General features: G+C 40.8%; 1 protein-coding gene across 1 annotated transcript in view; it reads right to left on the bottom strand.

The window, feature by feature from the left end:
• COL23A1 (collagen type XXIII alpha 1 chain) overlaps window positions 1-19,591 on the bottom strand; it is a 412,306-nt gene that overhangs the window by 29,998 nt on the left and 362,717 nt on the right. The window contains exons 25-35 of the mRNA XM_078385693.1: window positions 19,492-19,554; window positions 19,340-19,402; window positions 19,189-19,251; window positions 19,047-19,100; window positions 18,897-18,959; window positions 13,478-13,522; window positions 12,221-12,298; window positions 10,659-10,682; window positions 3,167-3,220; window positions 2,579-2,623; window positions 1,403-1,483 (exon numbers count right to left, since the gene is read on the bottom strand). Coding sequence (XP_078241819.1) covers window positions 1,403-1,483; window positions 2,579-2,623; window positions 3,167-3,220; window positions 10,659-10,682; window positions 12,221-12,298; window positions 13,478-13,522; window positions 18,897-18,959; window positions 19,047-19,100; window positions 19,189-19,251; window positions 19,340-19,402; window positions 19,492-19,554 — 633 coding nt within the window. The remainder of the gene's footprint in view (window positions 1-1,402; window positions 1,484-2,578; window positions 2,624-3,166; window positions 3,221-10,658; window positions 10,683-12,220; window positions 12,299-13,477; window positions 13,523-18,896; window positions 18,960-19,046; window positions 19,101-19,188; window positions 19,252-19,339; window positions 19,403-19,491; window positions 19,555-19,591) is intronic.

Genomic DNA, 19,591 nt, shown 5'->3' with positions numbered 1-19,591 from the left:
GTTGCTCGTGTCTGCTATATAGCTGTGAATAAGAAAAGACTCATTTTGCGAAATTCCATTTGCAAGGTTCATCAATAGATACTGAAGTAAGAAAATGGCTCCATAGAACATAAAAGTGTTACACCTACAGATCTGTTCCAGAACTCCTATTTAAAAAAGACATTAAAAGGAGATAGCATTTTAAAGGAGAAAGCCAAAGCAATATAGTACATACACACTGGCTGAAAACCTGTTTGTGCAGCTACATCGCATAAGGATATCACTGTCATAGCTGCAGTGATTTTTTTAAAAGAAAACATTTCTGATCTCCCCACCCCTACCCCTTGGGTCTCTAGGCTTCCAGGGAATCCATTTCATTCTGAAGTCATCCTCGTGGTGGCAGTTTTTGGAACTGAAAGACGTCCGTGCCCCTTAGTCTCCAATGGCTTCCCCATGACAAAAGGGATTCCTTAGGAGTCTCAGGACCTTCAAGTGGGAAACTGGAAATGTTTTACTCCTCAAAAATTGCTGTGGCTGATGGCATAGTAAGACTCACAAGGTATAACTTATGGAACAATACTTTAGCCACTGTATGTGGAAGGCTCCCTTTAAAAAGTTTTCATAAATGCATGGCAATTAATAATTCCCTACTGCATCTTCCCACAAAATGTTTATGGAGCAGTGGGCTCAAAGCTCTTTTGCTACAGGATCTCCTTTGAGAGGCAGTTGTATAGCGACCATGTTGTATCTAATGCTTCCCCCTCAACCATCCAGCTGCACATACTCATCCTGTGTGGCTGCCATTTAAGACCTTTTAAAAAGTTACATAACTCTGAATTAAAACTAGTAGCTCCATGGTAATAGCACCTGCTTTGCATTCCCAGGATCCCAGATTCTATTTTCAGTATCTCAAGGCTGGGCTGGGCAAAAATTGAAAATCTGAAGAGCCACTGCTGGTCACTGTCAACAATCCTGGGGCAAGAGACTGTCTCAGTAAAAGCCATCTTACGTACTGACGTGAACAGTGGGAGGGGCAAAGGATAAAGGAGCTGAGGGAGGAGTGGCCATTTCAAACTCTAGCCAATCAGCTTTCTCGTTAGGATCCACTGTTCTCTTTAAACTACATGGCTCTGTCAGAGAGCTTCACTGAAGAGACACTGTTTAGGAGATTTGAAACTCTCTGTGTTTGCCAACCAAGTAATTCACTGAGCAATCTCCCTTAACCTTCAGATTATAGCATAAGGTGATGGACAGCATCTAAAACTATAATATGAACAACAGCAGAAACTGAAGGTGACACCTTCCCAGATACTCTCACATACATAGTCCCCCTGCTTCACGTGTGTGTGTTCTTCACTTTGTATATTTAGAATGTGCATCTACAGAAAAGAGTCATAATGAAAGCTATCAAAACTATACATACGGGTAGACCAGTCATGCCAACTTCTCCAATCTGTCCTACTGGGCCAGGGCTTCCTTGGTCACCTTTTGATCCTTTAGGACCCTGCAAATTAAGCAAATGAAACTGATAAGAGGCTAGTTTCTTAATTAGTAGCACTCATGGCTTTCAGCACTGCTCCTTGAGACTGCACAAAATTTTGCATCTATAAGAAAGAGGAACTGCTTATGATGAGAGATGGGGGTATGCATATATGAATATCCCTGCACAGCTGGACTGAGGGTTGGACCCCTGGGGCCGGACCATCCACTTACGCATCTGCCATGGCAGTGGCCTCACTCATCCTTCCAATCACTCCTGGACCGTCACTCTCTTCCCGCTGGGCTAGCCACTCTACGCAGGGGGAGGGAGGAACAGTCGTCCTTCATGGCTGCTGAGTAGCCAGCTGAGCAGGAAGAGAAAGGTGCTCCAGGAGCGATTGGAAGGATAAGTGAGGCTGCCACCACTGGCGGATGTGTGAGTAGGTCCATTTGAATCAACTGAACTTACAAAGGAGCTGACTTACCGAATCACTGCTGATTTAGTGGGCCTACTCTAAGCAACTCAGTCACTGAATTGAAGGATGAGGTTCAAACCCTTTCCCCCATTTTACTCTGAAAATGGCTCTGTAAGCTAGGTTTGGCTAAGCTTACTGACTCAAGTAAACTTTGTGACTTAACAGTGAATTGAACTTGTATCTTAATGTTCCAAGTCCAACACTCTTAAACCAGTGGTTCCCAACCTTGGTTCCTCAGAGGTTCTTGGACTAAAACTCTCAAAAGCCTTCACCACTAGCAGTGCTGCCTAGGAGTTCTGGGAGTTGTAGTCCAAGACCCTCTGGGATCCCAAGGTTTGGAACCACTGTTGCAAACCATGAGATTCTGATCTTCGTCCATTAGATCAGGTAGATGCTATTTAAATAATGACAAGGCTAAAATATATTGGCAGAGAAACAGTGCAATTATTAATGTGCTTAATATGAAAACATCCACATTAATTATAATATTGTGCAAAATTGATGGCTACATATCTCATTAACTCAGTAATAAATTCCACTGAATTCAATGGAACTTAGAGATGAGTGAGTACAAGTCTATGCAGTTCCTGTCTATTCCACCCATATATATGTATTAATATTATCATATTAATTCCACCACAAACCTTTTCTCCATCAACTCCAGGTGGACCAGGCAATCCAAGCTCCCCCTAAAACAAATTTAAAAAGGGGTTAGTGACATCAGTTACTAGCTTCCAAATGCATTAAAATAAAATTAAACTCCACAAAATAACTGTGTATGTTTCTTGGATTGTGTATCACAGTGAAAATCAACATTTTAAGGTGCATGAAAAGTCTTGGATTTTGTAAGTGAAGGGCCCGATAAGCTGCAACCCAAAATTCATTTACATGGAAGTAAGTCCCACTGAATTTAATAGGACTCAGTTCTGAGTAGACACATAAACAATTGTGCTCTTAGAGCACAATTGCTTATCAACAAATTCAAAATATTAAGGACTGATATTATAAGAAGTTCTAGCTACAATTTCTGAACAGGTGTAATGGTGCTACAGAATAATTTTCTGTATGTCCTTAGTTTCCTGCCAAAATTTGAGCTTGTTATATAACGGTTAGTCTCTAATCCCCAAAGTTTTTCAAGCTGAAATACCATTAACAGGAACATTAATACACAAACCAAAAGGAGACATACAAAACACAACATATATTTTGTGTAAAAAGGAATGAAGTCCAACCTTTGGTCCAGGAGCTCCTTGAGGGCCCGGCAGCCCTTGAGGACCTGGTGGGCCCTGTAACAAAAAGTCAGCCAGTTGCATATTAACTGATGTTTCAAAATCAGTATTTGGATTAATGAGGTATCAAAAATCTTCTGAAGATCAAGCAGTATTGTTTATATTTTGAAAAAAAACAATGGTATAAATGTCTGTGTTCGGTGTGATCCAGCAAAACAAAGCATCTTCCCCAAGCAAACGAGGTCACAAATAAAATTTCTGGTTAAATTCATACCATTTAAAAATTTGACAACATGGCCCTTATCAGAGCACAAAAAGTTTCTGTCGCTTTTGGTGGGCCATATCCAGAGGTCTGGGGTTACACCTACCCATTCCCTGGACTCTGGAGGCTGTATCCACTCCCATGACTCCCATCTCTTAATGTTGTTTTACAAACTGTTTTTTTTTAAAGTGAAAAAGCTCCATTTAAAGACTATTTTAAAAATGGTTTGGGGGCAAAGATGGCAGGGTCCCTCAAAACAGGCACAAGTAGACATTCCGAACCATTTTTAAAATTATTTATTTATGTATTGAATTTATACCCCGCGCCATCTGGCAGCCAGGCCACACTGGGCAGCTAACAACAACAAGACAGACAACACAATATTAAAACACAATAAGAATAAAATAATACAAACATTCAACAGATACAGTAACTAGTAGGATAAATTAAAACAGATGGCTATAAAGATGGTAGAAAAGATGACGAAAGGATGGCAAAAAGGATGATAAAAGGGAAGCAACTTTTTAAGAAACAACTGAAAACATGGATGTTTAGGCAGGCCTTCCCCCTTTCCAGCTAATTCCTAAGTATTCTTTTTTCCTTTTCTGCTACAATATACCCTGTTTCTCGCCATCTTTGGGAAATATTTTATTTTATTTATGCAAATTATGTTATGTGATATATTATATGTTTAATTGTTTTATAGTGTGTGTTGTAAGCTGCCTATCTAGTCACAATTGACTAGATAGGCGGGGTATAAATGAAATAAATAAAATAAATAAATAAAATAAGCAGAAATATCAGCAACTTAATGCTCATATTGGGAAAGCCTGATGGAAGAGTGAAGTTTCCAATGCTCATTTAAACCCGTCCAATGAGGGTACCAAGCGTATCTCCATGGGCAGATTTTTCGATGGGCAGGGGGCAACCACCGAGAAGGCCCGGCTTCTTGTTCTTTCCCTCTGGGCCCTGAGTCAAGGCCCGTCAACCGCCCTGCCTGTGAAGAACGGATATTTCGAACAGATCTGGCTGGGATCAGGTGTTCTGCTAACTACCAAGGTCCTAAACTGTTTAGGGCTTTTATATTAAAAGGGGGGGCTTCTAGGGGTACCATCTGAGGTACTGTACATATGATGTATGAAAAGGTCCTGTTCGTTGCCGTATGGAAGCTTTACTTTGATTCTTCCATTAGCAGCAGTGAGTCTGCGCATTTTCCACATTAAACATCCTGGTGCAATTCTTTCTCCTTATCTTACACAGGCCCTGGCCGTATGCCTGTAGTAGTTTTCAAACAGCTGTTCCTCTTGAAAAAAGTCACTCAAGAGAAACAACAGACCCCACAACACAGATACTGACACAGGGCCTAGGCTTTGGGGCAGACTCTTGTGCCAGTTCTGTCCTTGTTCTTACTCTAACAACCTGATTACAAAACCCAACAATGTAATCCAGAACATCAGTGGTTTCTATCCCTGCACATCTTCCAAATCATTTTCCAGCAATGCATTACTGTATCCTATGTCAGAATCGCCCAATTCTCCTCGCCCAATATAATTATCTCTTTAGGGAGAAGTGATTCTGACATCCTCCATAGGACAAGCAGGCAAATCCTGCATTATAATAATAATAATAATAATAATAATAATAATAATAATAATAATAATAATAATAATAATAATAATAATAATAATAATAATAATAATAATAATAATAATAATAATAATAATAAAATGGCACAAATATGATTTGGGGGCAATAGTTACAAACCAGTAGGGAATGCTTCAGGTTTCCAGAATACTTTATCTATGCTATGACCAAAAGTGGCCATTTTAATAGAATCATTATTTATATTTTTATATACAGTACACACAATATTATTTTTGAAAATATTGCAAACTCAAAATAGGGTTTTCAACAATAAAATAAGAGAAAATTTAGATATAGCACCTTCATTAATCACTTTAAAATTATAATTATTACCAATCAAACTCTAGTTTTTTCTCTTTTGTTTTCAGAGACGTTTACAAGCCCACAAATATGGATATAATCCAGTTTTCTATAATATACACCATAAAGCACATATGTCAAACTCAAGGCCCACGGGCGAAATCCGGCCTGCCAGCCCATTTCATGTAGCCCTTGCAGCGTTGCCTGCTACTGTGGAATATACAATACTCAGGTGCTTACTTGGTCGCCCATTGTGATGGCTGCGATGACGTCACCTGCCTGTCACTGGTAGTGCTGGAGTTCATCTGCCTATAGCAGGGCAGGAGGTGGGACTCCAGGGGGTGGAGTTATGTATATAAGGGGGGAGTGAATGATGTGTGAAAAAAGAGGGACCAGATAGGGACTGGCTAGGGACTTGGTTAGGTCTTGAAAGGAACTGAAGGCATGTACAAGTTATGAAGCACTGAGTATATAAGGTCTGAGTGTTAGTGTGTTTGAGAGGATACTTTATTTATGTATAGATTATAGTGATTAACTTATTTACTTGTTATAATAAACAATCCTTTTTATTTTAAATCCATACCTTTGTCTGAGGTGTCAGATATATGTGTGGGGTTGGTGGCAGCTTGGTGAATAAAGAAAGAGAGTGTGTTGAAGTGGCATCCCCTCTGTGACGTAGGAGGAGGCGGCCACAATAGAAATTGGTGCCAGCGTGTGGGATACGAGGTGTCCAGTTGTCCAGTTGTCCAGTAAAGCCTTGGCTAGAGTGACCAGAGCAAAAGGACTTCAGTTAGTGTCACCTGGAGTGGAAAGTGTGGGTAACTCTTTAGGATTTGACTCACGGGGAGCAAATCTAGTGGAGAGGCACTTAAGCTTCAGAGTGGACAACTGATTTATGAGCTCTGTAAGGTCAATTTTGTGAGGGAGATTAGCCCAAAAGCAGACGCTGTGGCAACTTGGTCAGAGGGTCCTGAGTTAGGTGAACTCTGAGAGGACAGACCAAGCGCAGCTAAGCTGAGGGTTCTCCATTTTGAACAGTTCTTGTGAGAGGGTAGAGCTGTGGTGAATATAAAAGCAGCCAAAGGCAGCAATATAAAATAAAGTATCCTGAAATTGGCAAGAGGCCAGTGAAAAGGGGAAAAGAAGACGCTAGAGAAGCTTGGTTACAGTTTCTAGTGTTAGATCAAGTGGAGCACACTGCTAATATATATATCAGACCCTAACACAGGAAAAGGAAAAAAGTATTTTAAACAGAGGCTTGGAAATAGTGAGGAGCCTTCTGTGCAAGAAACATGCCTTTAACACGCAGTAAAATGGCTGAAAGTGAGCCAAAGTCTCCAGAGATGACTGAAGGAGCTGGAGAGGTGTTTTATGAAGAAGGGGACAGGTTTACCTCAGACCGGGAGGAAGGAATTAATGGGGAACAGTTATCAGAACTGAGGAAAATTCAATTAGCCCAGGAACATGAATATAGGATGAGACAAATAGAAAAGGAGGAAAAAATAGAAAGGGAAAGGATTGCCCTAGAGAAGGAGGAAAGAGAGACAATTTGAACTGGAGAAACAGCGTATAGCATTGGAGATAAGAAGAATGGAATTACTGAACCAGAACAATAATAATAATAGGGAAAATGAGGAGAGCCAATTATCGAAAGCAGATTTAAAGAAATTTCCTTCCTATAAACAAGGGGATTCGGTTGAAGCGTTCCTTACAAGTTTTGAGAGAACAGCCTCAGATTAAAATGATAATTTTAAGGTCTCTGATTAGTGGGAAAATGGCGGAAGTCTATGCTGATATGCCAATTGAACTCAGTAAAGATTATTCAGAGTTTAAAAGTTGGTTTTTCTTAGATTTGGCATAAATTCAGAACACCAGAGACAGAAATTCAGAAAGCTTACAAAGAGATCTTTGTCTGAGGTGTCAGATATATGTGTGGGGTTGGTGGCAGCTTGGTGAATAAAGAAAGAGAGTGTGTTGAAGTGGCGTCCCCTCTGTGACGTAGGAGGAGGCGGCCACACCCATAATGCTCCACAAGATGCTGGGCATCCGCCCAGTGGGACTTCTAATCCCAGCATTCCAAGCAACGAAGAGTCAGAAAGTGATAATTGAATGAGGAGGATTATATTTAATATGATAAAAAGTAGATACATTGATATAGTATTACTGATACAACCGTCCCTTTGAGGGCAACCATAATGTTGAGGTGGCCCAAGAAGAAATTGAGTTTTACACCTCTGCCATAAAGGCACTGCCTTTCTAAGAGATTCAGATTCTTAGCCGCCCACAGTGGTAGAATATACCAGATGGGCGGGATATAAATAAAATAAAATAAAATAAATAAATGTATCCGATAAAACTACTGTACAATGGCTGAAATCCTGTTACTTAGCATAGTAAGTCTACACTAGAGTAGGCCCACTGAATCAGTGGTAATTTGATGAATCAACTCCTCCATAAATTTCATCGATTCAAGTAGGCCTACTCTAGTTGCAATATACTATGGTAAGCAACCGGATATCAGCCAATGTTTATTTTTCAACTAACACTATTTGTTAACTACTTCTAGCACTATCATCAATACAGTACTCATAAATAAAGGAACTTGAAAGGACAAGTCAAATATGAAATCATTGAACAACAATTCCTTAAGAGATATAAGCCTCTCTCCCATGGTTTGAATAAAGATAAATGTGCCATATGCTCAGCAATGAAGTGATGTCTCACTAGTTGTTTTGTAAATGACACTGTTAAGACAATTATTATATACCAACCATCAGTTTATATTAAAATATGTGGTAGAATGTGCAATAAAATCTAACCTCTTTGGACTGAATAACAAGCAAAGATAGCAAATCTTAAAGCAATGACATCTTTTCAGATAAAATATGTTTTCTGAAAAAGATACATGGACAAATTTTTGACATGATCTGCCAGGGATATTGAAAACTTAATTTACCAACTCAGTATAGACTTAATGAGTGGTTCTGTGTAGCTCACTGGCAGAATACATGCTACATAGGTACATGCACAAGGTGAAGTTCAATCCTTGGATCTCCAGGTGGGGCTAGGAAAGAATCTGTCCTAAAACCCTGGACAGTCACTGTCAGTCAGTCTTGGTAGGCCTGCTCACACAGCCAAAAATACACCTGGGGATTTGACCTGTGTTAAAAACTGTGCTGAGTCTCAAGTTCACACAATGAATTCTAAAGTGCATCCCCCTCCCTCCCCCGAGTTGTATTATTTTCTTAGGAGGCGAGTTAAAATAAATGTCCACCAGAGGGTTTTTTGTACTAGCACACTGTTTTCTTAACTGACTTAAGGCACTGTGAACATTACTGCCAGTTTTAAAAGAGAGCATTCAATTACTCAGTAGAAATGCATGAAATGACTTAAATAAACCCCACAGGACATGAGTCAGTTAAAATGAAAAGCTACATATTGTGGGTTTTTTGAGAAGTGTAGACAAGCTGGACTGGGTTTCTAACTCAGTATGAACCATCTTGCTGTGCGGCTACATTCTCGCAAGTGGAATGTCTACTAAAGCACTGTGTGAAAAGTATTACCAATAAAGAAATACATGCAATTGACAAAATTCTGCATCCCATGATCAAATATTTTGAGTATTTAGCTCTCACAAGGGATTTCCTTCCTTAGTAGGAGAAACTGGAAGAAGGAAATCTGTGAATAAACCCCAAACAGTGTAAAAACTTTTGATATTCTTCCCCTTTACAATTAAACTGTTCGCATATTACATGTATTACAGTGATACCTTGACTTAAGAACTTAATTCATATTGGGACTGCGTTCTTAAGTTGAAACGTTCTTAAGTTGAAGCACCATTTCCCATAGGAATGCACTGAAAACCATTTAATTCGCATCTGCTGGTTTTTGTTCTTAAGTCGAAGCATTAGTTCCCATAGGAACTAATGCAAAGCCGGTTAATCCGTATCTGCCTCTAGAGGGCGAATTTTTTCTTCTTCTTTTGACCTAAGGTGAACTTAGGTCAAAAAAAGGGCAAAAAAGGTTTTTTTTTTCTTCTCTTTTTTTCGCTTCTTAAGTCAAGGCTCCGTTCTCAGGTCAAAGCAACTTTTTGCGAACGGAGCCGTTCTTAACTCGATTCGTTCTTATGTAGGGATGTTCTCAGGTCGAGGTACCACTGTACACTGTACATACACTATGATGGCTGTAAGAAATATTTATTTGTGTACAGATGTCCTAGAATCCAGCATATGAACTATGATTGCAGTTGTACATAGCTTTAGTAAATGCACACAGATCTCATGAAGAGCCCATCACACATTACTGGGCGTGGAACTGACGTTGCACTACAGGTCCGACTTGCAGACATCCACATGCTGACATGCATGATTTGCACTGAACCTATCTGTGTGTGAACAGATAGATGCTTGAGCAAAATCTTTCATACACTAGCAGTTCAGACTCTGTGGAGATCCTATCATATGGAAGCTTATGTACAAATACATGCTCAGTGCCACAGGTGCACCAAAAGACATGGGTAGCTCAGGACTGGGGACAGCAGCCAGACTCCACCCTTGGTAACTGTTCTGCTCCCTTAATGTGTTACACTATGTGAGCGCAACACTATCACTGTGTGAATGACAAATGTATGGCTACTTTCTTGATTTGTAGCCCTCTGCAGGATCCCTGAATCATGACACTTTCTGGACCAGAGAAGTTGCCACAAAAGATTTTGAAGTTGCCCTTTCTTTTTACTGAAAGAAAACAACAGTCAGAGGTTGGATATGCATGGCAACTTTACACACAACAATATCTGTGCAATGAAACATACTGAACACACAAAAGCCATGCCTGTAACCATTTTAGTTACTTGAGCACCTGGCTTGATACTTCCACGCTTCTGTTTCTCTACGAGAAAGAAATGGCAGCATCCCTTGACAGTTCCATTCTCCTAAGGTAGGAGTGCCAGGTATGACTGTAGTATCTATTTTGCTTGAATGCCATCCCGTTCATTTCAAGGAGAGAGTCAAGCATATTTTTGGAACAATGCCCACTGAGCTTTCAAAAAAGCAAAATGTCTGTAGCATCCATTTCAACAGGTTCAACACAGTCATGATTCACAGCATACATCGGTCATGCTGCAAGCAGTATTAACTCAATGATTACTAGTCATTATGTTGTTAACAGAAACCAAATGTTTTGACAGCATCTTTGCAGCCATCCTAATTCAGAAATCTGAAGCATGAAAAACGCATGCTAGGTCACGCCAACAAAGCCAGTCCAAGCAGGCATCTGATACACAGCTATTACCGTCAGTTTGGGTTTCCCTGCTGCCTGTTATAAAACAATCAGGACAGTTTTCAAATGTATTCAAAATCAAATAGTTATGCCATTCAAATAATATGACATAAGCTAAAATGAAAGTTTCAAGCCATGTTTCTTTTTCTCAGTGGAAAAAGTCATACACTTGGTTTGCTGAGACTTGTTATCATATAGTTTCCTCTATACAGTATATCCGAAAGGAAATGCTGTGCTGACACTCCACCCCACTATATCTGTTGGTTTTCTCATACTCGTTATTCACCCACAGATGAACCACACAGTCTGTGAGATAACTAACACCTGTCAATCATGTGTGTTACTACTTGTGTGCCACTTGAAGGAGCTGTGGGCCCACATGTTCTGTGGAATTGCAGGCAGCCATCACTGAAACCTAATTCATTCTTCAAAAGTCCCTGGTTTATGCCAAATGTTTCTGAATCTGTCCGCAGCTATATTCACTAGTTACCAGACATTTTGAGAAGCTCACCACAATTGAAAAGTTCTGTGATTTTTGCTCAGCTACATTTCTCCTCTTCAGAAACAACATGGGAAACAAGTTAGGGTGCGCTCCAACTCAAACCCAAGTAGCAGCCATAGCTTATTATGAATAATAGAGAGGACTGGAGATGAACTTTATGAAAGCAAAGCTGCACTCTGTAACTCTCTGGCTTGCCCACCACACTTTTCTTTTCAAAGCTCCATTTTCCTTGATTTCCCCCCTTATTTATCTCTATAGAACTTACTGTACAGCTTTAGCAAAAATGTTCTGGCAACACGGACAACTTCCTGACATCACACAACTCAGAACTGGCATACAGTATATATGTGGCGCTTGGCCTCTCTAGTGTGACCTGCTACTGAGCTCTAGAAATCTCTATCACTTTTTTGTCCCTCCTCATCCACCACTCATGAGCTGGGTGGTGGGTAGGAAGACTGCTGTGGAATCTTTACCGGAATCCAAAAGGTGACTGAGATTATTCTGAATCTCAGTGCAGGCAAAACTAAAAGCTTCTATCCTGCTTATCTGCATCGGGATCACTGACAGAGAGTGGCAAGTTTGAAGACTCCCCTAGAACAGACCGATCCTAGTTGTGTGTATCAGTGAGAAAGCAGATTGGGGGGGAGGGGAGGGGTGAGACGAGGTTTCAGTTTTTATGTATGTGAGCATTAGTGTATGGGAAGGTTCTATGGCTATGTGTTTGTATGAAAGTGAGCGGGTATGTTTAAAAGGAAGATGAGTGAATGGGACACTGTGGGTCCCTATTCATGGCTACTCATCCAGTTACATTAACAGTGAATGATGTCCTGAATCTTCAAAATAGACTGTGTGTGGGTCCTGCTGAATTCTACTGGTGAGCATCAATTTTGCCCTCCTTTTCTGCTTGTGGGCCTTCCACCCTCAGGCCTGTGGTTGCTGCATGAAACAAGAGTACTAGACAGATGCACTATCAGTTTGATCGAGCAGGGCTCTTCTTATGTTTTCACCAGTTGGTTAGAGCAATTGATTTAGGCAGGAGCTTGGTGCTACCATATTATGTAATAAAAGTCACCTTGAGCGCTTCCAGAATTCTGCCATCATAATCAATTACTACAGTATCACCCTGTTCTCCTTTCAGGCCTGGAGGACCCTAAAAAGAAGAAGAAGAAGGAGAAATAGTACTTGAGCACCTTATGGTAACAGACATGATATTCAGTTTTTCACAGGTTATTATTAGGAAGCCATAGTGCATTTTAATTCAGCACTAATATGTTTCAGTGATTTAAACTCTTATATGTCACCTATGTGTGTGCAGTCTCAGTGAGGAGGCCCTGTTCCTTAGTTAATATAGATTGGTAGATTATCAGGGACAGGTAGGGATGGAAAATAATTTCATTGGATTAAATTTTCAATTGAAATCCAGTGTAATCCAGCTTCATCGGAGACTCATTGCACGGTGCAATGCGGCTTGCCATAAGAATTCACATGCTTGCGAGACTTGAAATGCAGTTTGAAGAAATAATGCACATGAAAAGCAATACACCTTTATGAAGTAGGAATGGCTAAAAATGCCTCCAACTGAAAAAAATATGCACAAATAGTCTTTAGTCAATGGAGAAGATGTACATTTGAAGTGAAAATGTAAATAAATATATATCAGGAAACTACATTATTTATATAAAGACATTTTATCTCCATCCTTGTGCGTGGGTGGGTGTGTAGTGCCAACTGCAGCAGGGACACTTTGTTTACCAGGGAGGAACAGACAAAAGTTATACTTTGCTTATGCCACAAACAGGATTTCAGCCAATGAAATAAAAGCAGAGATATTTTAATATCCTTAAGCTCACACCCACTTCATTTGGCAATAACTTAGCTGTAAGTCTGAAGAGACTATAAAAATATTGTATGTGGGGAAGAATAGGCATTCATAAGTTTGTTTTGGGCTTGATTATAGCATGCTTTAAATAGCTTTAGTTTTCTTTAATCTAATCCTTTTTCCTTTCTGAGTACCTAATTTCTTTCAGGATTTTCAGCAGCCTAGGAAGCAACTAATGTTTGTGTTCACCCTCACTAGAGAAATGTCAAAGTTCCAAATCTCCATCAAGTAATTTTCTGTTCCACAATATTTACATGGATATGTACTTTATTTTGGCCTAGCACAATAGATGAGAGAGAAAATGCACATTTTTCTATTACTAGTTTTTACTCAGTAAATAATTACCCTGCATGTTTATCTCAGTTTCATCTTTAAAATGGAAAAAGATTAATGTGATTATAGTTTGAGAGTTTATTTTAGGGAGTTAAAGAGAAAAAGAAGAATTCATACCCTTGGCCCAATATATCCATCTGCTCCTCTTTCACCAGGTTCACCCTGAAAATAAACAATGTTTGTTATTTTAAAGTATTAATAAGTAAATCTAGTTGATATGTAGTGTGTCTTGAGGAGCAAAACATAAGCAGTCGCAGCTTTAAAGGCCTCTGAAAATACTCTAGCTGCAAAGTAAATCAGCCGGATCAGATACAAGGCAAAAAAATCACCCGCAGGCATTGGAAAACCTCATCATGTAACATTATCCACACCACAAGGCTGCGAAACCAAGCAACACAGTTTAAAGGACTATGAAATTGAACTGGCAAACAGTAAAAAGACAAAATGACAGTCTGGCATCTTGGTGTTACAAGCTAAGGCCATTTGAAAAGAGAGTATAAAAGATTCAATTTGAAAAGATTCAAGTATAAAGGGAGTCATAGGTTATTACAGTTTGATGCAGACTTTGTGAAATACAGACAAAAAGAAGAGCAGATTGGCCAAACAGACTTTATATAAACACAATAAATGCCTCCTTTTTGGTGTAATTCTTTTATATGCAGGAAAAGGTTTGTGGTACATAAAAGAATCAGTTCCAAAATGTCGTATCTTGGTATGAAGGCAGATGAACAATAAAAACATATTGGCCATATTGGCGACATCCTCCTTGCACAAGAGAACTGTCCGAAGACGTGTGCCACTGAACAGGCCATGGGTTCAAGCTGCCAGTCTAGCTTGTCTCAGCTTGCTAGCTTGCTCACACCATCAGAATGTAAACAATGGAGTCCCTTTCCCCACAATTACTTGAAAAATGACAAATGAAATATTCATGGATCAGTTTAAATCGTGAAGCTGGAGGCTGCTCTGTTGACCCTGTTCATTTTATGCCTAAAATCGAGTAGCAAGTCACAACAAGAGCAGAGCACTGGATCAGTGAGGATGGAGTGAGTCAGCGCCTCCGTACAGTCTATATATTCAGTTCTAGCTGTGACTTGCTATAGGATTTTAGCTAGTGAATCTAGGCATAATATCAACTGGGTTAACAGAATGAAAAGAGGAATAGAAAACAACTCTTTTTTTCTCCCTATAGTTAAAGAAATATTGAGGATGAAACTCTGCATCTTTGCATTTAGCATGCAAGTTTCAAAAAAACAGAAGTTGAATGCTTGGGTGGGATCATAAGCAATTGGATCAGAATTAACATGGAAAGAGAATAGAACCCCCTTCTCCTCTGCTGGGATCCTGAAGAAAAACATCCTTTCAAACATGGCTGTTTTTGCTGGAGAGGGGGTTTAATTCTCACATTGCCACCGTTTAAGATGCATTTAATGTCATGTCTAGTTGGATTCTGAGAGTTTCTTCTGTTAACAGAGATTCACTGGTTATGGGCACTCCACATGAAGGGAATGAATCAAAGAGCTAACAAGAGGTTGTCAGGTCATCTGTGCAGTTTGCTTTAAGTCTTATGTGAAGCAGAATCAATCCAGGTAAATGAGGTAAAGCTCTTTCTCATTATATGATTCATCCTTGAAAGTTTGCAGCAAATGTAATGTGACAAGTGAGGTTTTTTTTTTAAAAAAAGAATTCACAATATTTATTTCAATTCTCAGTTTCATTTTGGGCATTGTTACATTAAGGTTGATTATGCCAAAGATATTCACCATATCTTACATTTGACCTTCTAAATATACTTTTTAAGAAACATACTACAGTATGCCATCTGCCATTTTAGAAAGACAAATCATTAAAACCCAAGCAGAACCGGCACTGGGTAGTATTACTGCTGATTCCCGGGAAGCCAAGAACAAAGCTGATATTTTCTCAAAGCACAAGCAAACCAGCCAGACACCCCCACCCCAACAACTTGTGCATATATATATGTCAAGTGTAAGGATAAAATACGTTCTGCATTAGTTATTTTATGGGTCCATTATATAGTAACCCAAGAACTAAACTTCAAATAAACTGTTAAAGCCTCACATTTCATCTTCCAAATTGTTTAAAGTCGCTTTCTCTCACTTCAAGGAAACGAATACACCACCTTTAAAATGGCCTAAATTGCTCATACAGTTTGGTATTCATTTGGCCTCTCATTATCATTTCTTGATCATCTGACTGATCAATACTACCTTAATTGGCTGTTTGGTACAGCCAGCACTCTATGCTCAGACTATTCTGGATTTTATTTCAATATTTTATTGGTATTTTATAATGTAGCATTATTGGCAAAAAAATCCTCTTATGTAATGGAAATCAAATGATATAACTCTGGGAGGCAAACTGCCTCTAGTTCAGAAATCATCACAGACATTATCTGCTGTGCTCACCACTTAGGACACACCAGATAGGGTCTAGGGAGATTTCTAAACTTGAGTGAATTCCCTTGTGTCACACTGGCATCACGACACAAGAAGACTTTGCCCATTACTGCTATCTTACCTTGTGGCGAGATATGACTATGAGTACAACTTTGTAGTGAGCTGGCAAAAGAAAAGGTATAGCCTTTCTTCTCCTGCCAGTGTTTGCTGTAACAAATAAAAAAGGGAACCCATCTATCCTATCAATTATCTGTGCATGGAGCGCAAAATCTTACAAGAGGCAGGCCGAGAAGTCACTAGGAAAGGCAACATGGGTGTGCGATACCAGCATTGACAGCAATGAACACCCTGCTAACAAATCAGCATTTTCTGGTAGCTGTCTGTCAACTCCAGCCAAAGCTCATTCCATCACCATCTTTCCAAATGGAATTCCCAGTGCATAAATCTCTGAAAGTCACACTAGCTGTGCTCTGCCTTAGCACCAGCCATCATGTGAACAAAACAGGAAAAGGTGCTTCACCCATTCAATAAGAAATAGCATTTTATATGAATGCATGTCTCACCATTGCCCGATAACCATGCAGAGCATCTGGCATGCCCCCTTCACCTGTTACATGCATTTCAAAAGCAAAGTGGAATCTCTAAGAGGAGGGGTAATGGCTTATGGGTGGAAACGGTTGCAGAAAAATGGCCAGTATAGGATAGTTAAGCACTCCAACTGGTTTTCTGCTCTAAAACTGCACTTCCCAAACTCATTACTGTACAGTACATTACTTATTGTGCTGCTCATTACTTTTCATGTTGAGGTGCTTTTGGGAGGAGGGGAATATGAGTGATAAGAACTTGAAAAATTCCTCTCACAATACCCCCAAAAATGCTTTTTTAAAGACACAAGAAAATAGTACTCATTACACCAGTAATTACTTCATTACAAGAGAGAGAGAGAGAGAGAACTAGTTAAAGGTAACTATATCAGCTACAATTTCTTTCTTCCAAACTCTTGGGCCATCGGTTGTTGTGGGTTTTTTGGGCTCTTTGGCCGTGTTATGAAGGTTGTTCTTCCTGATGTTTCGCCAGTCTCTGTGGCCGGCATCTTCAGAGGACAGCAACCTTCAGAACACAGCCAAAGAGCCCGAAAAACCCACAACAACCATTAGATCCCGGCTGCGAAAGCCTTCGCAAATATCATGGACCATCCTTGCTCTGCCATACTTTGCACCAGCACGGTGGTACTGGAAACTGGAGGAGGTTTGGATTTGGAGTATCTCAGGTTCACTGCTTCTTTTCTCCTTCGATTGTCTTAGTAAGCAGTGCAATTGTGCCAGCAAATCATTCAGTCAGCAGGCCTCAGATATCAGTCAGCAGAAGGGCCTGCCACCCAGTACGTATCAAAAGACTGATCCTAATCCCTAAAGCTAGTAAAATTTAAGAATTATTCTGTGATTAAGAAGGAATCTTCTCTAGTGGGAATTCTTCAGCTAGAAATGTTTCCTGCAAAATCCCAGCACACTAAAACTGGCTTTTTAATAAGTATTCCACCAACTGTGAAGGGGATGGCACGAGGCAAATTTGCCCTTTTCTCATGTCTACACTGAAACATTTGTTACATGGGGGCCTAAGTTTCTTATGCTTGCATTCTGGCTGTTCTATACCTATATAACAGATTTAATACTGCCCTGCAGGCAGTAAAACAGCCTCCTCCACACCATTCCCAAGCAAGTGCATGCTAACCTTAAGGTCCTGTTCCGTGCAATGCTTACCTTTGGCCCTGGGGGCCCATCTTTGCCTGTTTCTCCCACTGGGCCACTGTTTCCTGGTTCTCCCTGAGAGGTTGGAAATAGGGCCATGGGAAACTATTGCTAAGCAGGGCATGGGCTGATTTTCTACTGCTTCCCATAGACTGCTTACCTTTGGCCCTGGGGGCCCATCTTTGCCTGTTTCTCCCACTGGGCCACTGCTTCCTGGTTCTCCCTGAAAGGTTTGAAACAGGACTAATGGAAAACTCGATTCTAAAGCAGGGCATGGACTGATTTTATATCACTTCACATGCACTGCTTACCTTTGGCCCTGGGGGCCCTTCTGTCCCTTTTTCTCCCATGGGGCCAATGCTTCCTGGCTCTCCCTGGAAGGTTGAGAAAGGGGGCAATGGAAAATTCTATTCTTCAGTAGGGATTGGACTAATTTTATATTGCCCATGGACTGCTTACCTTTGGCCCTGGGGGCCCTTCTGTCCCTTTTTCTCCCATTGGGCCAGCGCTTCCTGGTTCTCCCTGAAAGGTTTGATAGGGGCAGGGCAATGAGATACTCTATCCCTAAGCAGAGCATGGACAAATCTATGACCCTTTCCCATGCACTGCTTACCTTTGGCCCTGGGGGCCCATCTTTGCCTGTTTCTCCCACTGGGCCAATGCTTCCTGCTTCTCCCTGGAAGGTTTTAAACAGGAACAATGGAAAACTCTATTCTTAGGTAGGGTGTGGATGAATTTTCTCCACTTCCCATGGACTGCTTACCTTTGGACCTGGCGGCCCACCTTTGCCTGTTTCTCCCACTGGGCCAGCACTTCCTGTTTCTCCCTGAAAGGTTTGAAGCAGGAGCAATGGAAAACTCTTTATATAAGCAGGGCATGGACTGATTTTATACCACTTCACATGCACTGCTTACCTTTGGCCCTGGGGGCCCTTCTGTCCCTTTTTCTCCCATTGGGCCAGCGCTTCCTGGTTCTCCCTGAAAGGTTTGAAAGGGGCAGGGCAATGATATACTCTATCCCTAAGCAGAGCATGGACAAATATATGATCCTTTCACATGCACTGCTTACCCTTGGCCCTGGAGGCCCATCTTTGCCTGTTCCTCCCACTGGGCCAGCGCTTCCTGGTTCTCCCTGAAATGTTTGAAGCAGAAGTAATGGAAGACTCTTTATATAAGCAGGGCATGGACTGATTTTCTACGATTTCCCATGCACTGCTTACCTTTGGCCCTGGGGGCCCATCTTTGCCTGTTTCTCCCATTGGGCCAATGTTTCCTGGTTCTCCCTGGAAGATTTGAAAGAGGCACAATGGAAAACTCTGTTTGTAAGCCCAGTATGTGACCATTTTACTATCCTTTTCCATGTTCTCTTTACCTTTAGTCCTGGCAGGCCAGCCACGCCTCTTTCTCCCACTGGGCCAATGCTTCCTGATTTTCCCTGAATGGTTTGAAAGAGAGCAATGCAAAGCTCAGCTTCCAAGCAGAGCAAGGGCTAATTTATTACTTCTTACCATGCTCTGCTTACCTTTGGTCCTCGGGGACCTTCCATGCCTTTTTCTCCCATGCTTCCTGGTTCTCCCTGAAAAGTTTGAAGCACGACCAATGGAAAGCTTGATTCTTAAGCAGGGCATGGACTAATTTTCTACCACTTCCCATGCACTGCTTACCTTTGGCCCTGGGGGCCCATCTTTGCCTGTTTCACCCATTGGGCCAATGTTTCCTGGTTCTCCCTGGAAGGTTTGAAAGAGGCACAATGGAAAACTCTATTCTTAAGCAGGGCATGGACTGATTTTCTACCACTTCCCATGCACTGTTTACCTTTGGCCCTGGGGGCCCTTCTGGCCCTTTTTCTCCCATTGGGCCAATGTTTCCTGGTTCTCCCTGGAAGATTTGAAAGAGGCACAATGGAAAACTCTGTTTGTAAGCCCAGTATGTGACCGTTTTACTATCCTTTTCCATGTTCTCTTTACCTTTCGTCCTGGCAGGCCAGCCATGCCTCTTTCTCCCACTGGGCCAATGCTTCCTGATTTTCCCTGAACGGTTTGAAAGAGAGCAATGCAAAGCTCAGCT

Source organism: Pogona vitticeps, chromosome 2 (assembly GCF_051106095.1).
Source record: "Pogona vitticeps strain Pit_001003342236 chromosome 2, PviZW2.1, whole genome shotgun sequence".
NCBI classification, from domain to species: domain Eukaryota; kingdom Metazoa; phylum Chordata; class Lepidosauria; order Squamata; family Agamidae; genus Pogona; species Pogona vitticeps.
The sequence above is the reverse complement of the archived record's forward strand: the minus strand, read 5'-3'. Positions and strand labels throughout refer to the sequence as shown.